General features: G+C 39.2%; 1 protein-coding gene across 1 annotated transcript in view; it reads right to left on the reverse strand.

Moving 5' to 3' along the window:
* Positions 1 to 490: 490 nt before the first annotated feature.
* usp43a (ubiquitin specific peptidase 43a) overlaps positions 491 to 6,011 on the reverse strand; it is a 116,906-nt gene continuing 111,385 nt past the window's right edge. Inside the window, exons 15-16 of the mRNA XM_005736218.1 lie at positions 2,155 to 2,316; positions 491 to 2,045 (exon numbers count right to left, since the gene is read on the reverse strand). Coding sequence (XP_005736275.1) covers positions 883 to 2,045; positions 2,155 to 2,316 — 1,325 coding nt within the window. The 3' untranslated portion in view covers positions 491 to 882. The remainder of the gene's footprint in view (positions 2,046 to 2,154; positions 2,317 to 6,011) is intronic.

A 6,011-nucleotide genomic window follows, 5' to 3' on the forward strand; every position in this document is an offset into this window, starting at 1 on the left:
TCCCCTCTATGAATGGTGACATTAAACTGTTGACAGTCATCGGTGTTAGGAAAGCATGGGAAACAATTATTTAACATTAAGGAACACGACGATGTGGGTACATGAAAGTAGCAATAGAAGAAAACAAACAGTTTAATATTCAACTGTTATTACTAATACACTAAGGGATAGTGTATTCATTTAACGTTTCACAGTAGACAATAGTGTTTTTAAAATGTTTGCTTAGTCAGCTGTAAATCACTGAATCAACTGCTGCTGCACACTGGGTCATTTAGGAAAAAGAAAGAAAATCAATCCTTTAAAAAATAAAACATACTGTGCTTTAAAGAAAATATTAAAAATAAACAGTTGACATTATTCAGAGATTTAGGTCTCAAAGCACCACCGTTTATCAAGTAGACACAATACATTCTTATAAATGAACACAATCAGTGTGTCTTCATTCTAAGCAGCAACCGTAAGAGTTCGAAACAGAGTGGCGACTTCCAACGCTCACATTACATTAATAAGACACATATTCGTACAGTATGTTCGTAGGTGTGCTGCTGCGTGCTTTCAGTTCTAAACTGACACAAACCAATTGGTCTAAACTGCATATCGGCTGATCAGGCACTTATTTGGGTCGTAGAAATAGAATGGAGAAGGACTCTCTGTCATATTTAATGGACAGGTCATATCACCTAATTTTGCTCATTAATGTCCTCTTGAGCATTAGAGGACCTTTCATTTATTCTATGTCTTACATGGAGCAAACTACTTGACTCTGTTAATTTTCCAGGAACAAAAAAGGCGTATTACTGTGAATGGAGCACTATTGCTTTGATCTTGGAGATTTCATGTCCTTCACTTTCTTTCAGGAAAAAGGCTTTATGTGTCTCTGTGTTAGAAGCTGGACTCGGGGACTGTCTTTTTGCGCCCCAGTGAGGTTGTGCTGTAACGAGTCCTCTGCAAGGTGCCGTGAGATGGTTTGTCGCTTGTCAGACTGCGTGATGATGCTGGCGTTGTTGACATCCCATTACGGTGCAAAGATGCTGTCCTACGCACACTCTGCTCTGCTTTTGTTGGGATGTTGGTGGAGCTCTGGGAGCGTTTGATTTCAGTTGCTTTGCGCCCCACCTTACCGTTTACCTGCTCATTAACCACATGGCCTGAGCTTTTGGACTTGCCTCTTTCTTCTCCGGTTCGGCCTCCTGCTGCTCCATTGGACAGAGATGGCCTCGACAAGGTCCTTCTGCTTTCTTCTTCAACTACTGCTCTCCCTGACTCATCCTCCGTGGGTTTCCTTGAATCTTTATCCTTCTTCAGGAAGCTACCTTTAAAAAAGGACAGTATTCCGTCATGGCTCTTAGGCACGTCTGCTTTCTTGTTCTTAGAGTTTTCTTCTTGTGTGCTGTGGCGTTCCCTATCAGCCCTGTCTCCCTTTTGTCTTCTCAGAGTTCCATCTTGGAGACTGGGTGTGCTGTAGCTGGGCTGAACTCCAGTACTGGATCTCCGTTTTGTCTCAGTATCCTGTGAAGATTTGGAGGAGCTCTGTTTTCTTCCATCCTTCCTCCTTGTTAGAGTGTTAGTGCTGGAGCTGCTCCTGATATTCACAGTGCTCTCATCCTTAGCCTGGCTCCCCTTGCTACGTCTCAGACTAGCTGCTTTATCTGATGGCCACTTCTGGCCCTCTGGGACCTTTAGAAATGGCGGCTCCTCCCCCGTCTTACCCACACAACTTATACTTCCAACGCTAGACGAACGAACATTGGCTGCAACACGGCTCTTTGCAGCTTCCTTTGTGCTGCGTGGTTCATTCATTAATGTCGCTATCGGATCCTTTGTGCACCGGGGACGCCGACCAGATTCCAAGTACTGTACTAGTTCTACAGGGGCTGGATCAGGTTCAGGGGGAGGGACTGGGTCAGGTTTTCGTCTGTCCTTGGAACCAAAGGACCAGCGCATTGGAAGCACTCTGCTCAAGGTATCCTTGTTTTTGCTGGGGGCTCTCAGGCTCATGCTGCGCCCCTGAAGACCTCTGACAAATGGCCTCTTCTCAAATCCACCTGGCATTTATGTAGAGAGGGAAATATTTTAGGCTTTAAATAAAAACCAAACACGTTTAGACAAATTATAAATAAAACACAAGTCTGTTGACAGCAATGGTCCTTTTACCTCTTTCATCTTTGAAGCCATTGTCCAGGAAGACTGGAGACTCTGGAGAGTCAGGTAAGGAAGATGGACAGGTGGTGGATGCATGAGACACCAGACTGCCTCTCTTACTGTCCCCCGTCAGCCTGATTAGCCAGTGGTCTGACACTGATGAACTTGTGGAGCCTATGACACAGAGAAAAAGGTTTGAGAGGAGGAACATAAAGAATACTCCACTGATTTAACATTGCACACGTTGGACGATGGAAAAGCACGAATGCTGTTTAGAAATTCTGTTTTTTTTTTTTTCATCCGACATATGGAGCTCCTTTACTTCCCATAGTTATAATACCCATAAGTTTCAAGAATCAGTCTACAAAGTGGACTTTGGCCCTCTGTCCTGCATAATTTTCTCTAGAAAGAAGCATGGCAACCATTAGCTGCTGTATGTCTGGTTTGCTCTTTTACTCTGGAATTTGGAATTATTCATAATTTCTGGCAAAAGTAGGCGAGTTAATTCAACAAGGGAGGGAGAATAAAGGGAGCAGATACTAATGGTAAATGAAATCTATCCATAATCACATTCCTGACCCCCCCACACACACACCCCACCCCCAATAATTAAGTTAACAATGTGTGAAGAACAAACATTTATTTGCAAAATAAATTACATTAGGCACATTTGCCAGGGCCAGTGATAATCAATGTCTTTTTCAAAAAAGCATTTAAATAAAACCTGCCTCTCGACGAAGATCCTGTTTAAGGCAGAATAAATCTTTTGAAATGCAAGTCACACTAATTTCACCAAGAAATTCAATAATGATTGAACAGGTACTTATCCAGCTCTAACAGCAATCCAGCAACTCTCAAAAAGCTGAGTTTTACAAGGATAACTGTCTATGTTGGATATATTAGATCTTTACATATATTTTCACATAGTGTTGACTCATAGAGAACTTCAGCAATTAATGTCAGGCTGTTTTTCTGAAACATTAAAAATAAAAAAGTACATGATTAGATTAAAAAAAGTGAAGTTTCTCAGACGCCTTGAAAGAGGAATGAATGACAGCTGTCAAAGCAACGTGCACAGCAGACAGGCATTTCTTAGTTCTTTGCTACCATTTGCAAATATTTTACCAGGTAAGATATTTAGACAATGAATAAATTTAGAGTACTATTAATCAATAATATTAAGTACTGGTTGCATATGTCTTTGGGATCTAAATAGAATATGCTTTATCTCTGGCAGCCTATCCAGGGCGTGCCTTGCCTTTCACTCTGAGTTAGCTGGGATAGGTTTCAACCTTCCCATGACCCTGGACAAGGAAAATTAATGAATGGAATCTTAGAGTCCACATAATTTTGTTTTGTGCTGTGTAAAAGTTGAGTTTTTGCCCTGACATTTTTTGCTCTGGACAAGAGAGCAAAAAGTGAAGTGACATCAGTACAGTTACTTTGAGTTTAAGGTTACAGAGGAGCTGGCAGCAGTTTATGCTTTGCACATATACATGTTTTGGTAGGGCTGAAATGGGCTAACTAGCAGGGTCTATTTGCACATGAATCGCATAGTCCTATGAAGGCTTTTATTAGAAGGTTGCAGTTTCTTTCAAGATAATTGCAGAGCTACATTTTTGCTCACATGCCACCTGTGAAGATATTTTTTTCTTTGGATTTACCTTTATCAGAACACAAATTCCCAGTGATGAAGTTTAGTAAGAAAAACAAGAAAAAAAATGCAGATGAGGTCATTAAATTACAAGCAAAATAGCAAAATAAGAAAAACTTCTTCGCAGGCTTGGAATCATTGTCCAGTTGTATTATCCTGTTTCTAACAAACGATAATTTTCAAAGAGATGGCCTTACATTTGACTCTAGAAGACTTTTTATATAGTGAAGCTCATTTCTGACTCGCTGACTGCAAGATGGCTGGGTCCTGCTCTATTTGGGTTTTCATCAAATGTGGCAGTGTGAATTAAGGCAAAACATCTCCACTTTTGTCTCATTTGTCTAAAAGACATTGCTCCAGAACTGGTGGTTTGCTCAGATGCAGTTTTCCAAGGCTAAGCTGTGCTGCCATGATCATTAGGAGAGAAGAAGCGTTCTCATGCAACTTTTCCAAACAAGTCAAGCTTGTTCTTTGTCTGATTGTACTATCATGAACTTTAATATTTAACATGGTTACTTACATCTGTAGAATCTCAGAAGTAGCTCTTCAGTTAACTCCACTGCATAGTCAGACCTTGGGGTTAATTTCCAGCAACATTAAGTTCTGGGATGATTGGCAGCTGTCTTGAATGATTTCCACTTACTAATAATGTTTTTTGCTGTAGAGTGATGGATTTCAAATTGTACGGCAATGGCCTTATAACGCTTCCCAAGCTGAGAGACAGCAACAATTGCTTTTCTAAGATCACTGCTGATGTCCTTCCCTCTTGGCATCATGTTAACACACATCTGAACACTCCAGATCAGCAAACTGCCAAAACCTCTACTTTCATCAAAGTACTCACACTTGCTAATGATCATTTATTCAATGTGATCAGCAGCACCTGGGTGCTACGAACAGTTTTCGAGGATGCAATACGGTTAGTACTTAGTTTTTCAAACACTTCTCTTGCATTTTGTTTTGTGTTAAATAAATAACGAGATAGTGTAATATCTAAATTGTTATTTTTTATCTGAGGTTTTGCTGAAATAAGATGTACAGAGAACGAGGTTATTTTTTTAAATTATGTTATTCCTGATATCTACTATTTATATTTTATTCTGGCACAGTTGGTGTGGAGTATCCATAATTTTGTTCCACATGTAAAATGAAAATAAAGGGTTATTCTAGTCTAAATTTATTCTAGTAAAGTTAGAGGGACATAAAAGTGAGCCTTGAAATGTCTGTTTGTTTGATTGGAGTCTGACAGATTTACACAAAACATAGACATTAAGCCATTATTTGTTTATTATGGTATTTATTTTGGTATTTATTAATAACCCCTAATTTTCTAAACCTAGGTTCAATTCCAATTTTATTTTCATTTATATAGTGCCTGTACAGCCATGTGAATATAAAGTCCCATTAGGATAGACGTGATAAAAGAACAATTCTGTAATGATTTTCAGTGGACCCAAACCACTCCTACAAAACGCCTCCACAGGATAACAGAGCTACTGGACTGAACTCACAAATGTGAAAATGGACAAGATAAACAAAGACCACTCGGGAGCAGAGATGGGCAGTAACGCGTTACAAGTAACGCAAGTTGCTTGATGCATAAAGTTAAAAGATTAAAACTAATAAAACTAGTTTCAAAAAGAGACTTTTTCATTTGACCACATTTTATATGATGGATTATGGAGAATAAATAGAATTGGGCTGAAAGATCTATTGCTTTATTACCTATTCAGGTTGTAAATAATTTTTTAAAAGTAACTAAGTACCTAATTACTTTTGAAAATAAGTAATCAGTAAAGTAACGGAATTACTTTTTTGGGAAAGTAATCAGTAATTAGTTACTGATTACTTTTTTTAAGTAACCTGACCAACACTGCTCGGGAGTACTACATACAGTATGGTACAGACTCTATCCAATCATGTGAAAAACTAGGCACAGATCATGATTCAACATCTTGTAGAACCACCTCTAGCAGCAATAAGTTGAAAATTATTGTGGAATATTTTTTGGCCCTTCTTCTTTATAACACTGCTCAGTTCCTTGAGGTTTGCAGGCATTTGTTTATGCATTGCACCCTACAGGCCCTGCCACAGCAATTCAATACACGCTAACGTATTTTGTCCCTCTGTGTGCTTGTAAGGGTTTACCCTGAGTAAACCTTTCACTCCTTTGATTTTTTTCCTCGTATCTTTTCTTTGACTTTTCATCAAGTCT

The sequence above is a fragment of the Pundamilia nyererei genome, unplaced genomic scaffold (assembly GCF_000239375.1).
Source record: "Pundamilia nyererei isolate P.nyererei 1_Seehausen unplaced genomic scaffold, PunNye1.0 scaffold00068, whole genome shotgun sequence".
In the NCBI taxonomy this organism is placed as follows: Eukaryota; Metazoa; Chordata; class Actinopteri; order Cichliformes; family Cichlidae; genus Pundamilia; species Pundamilia nyererei.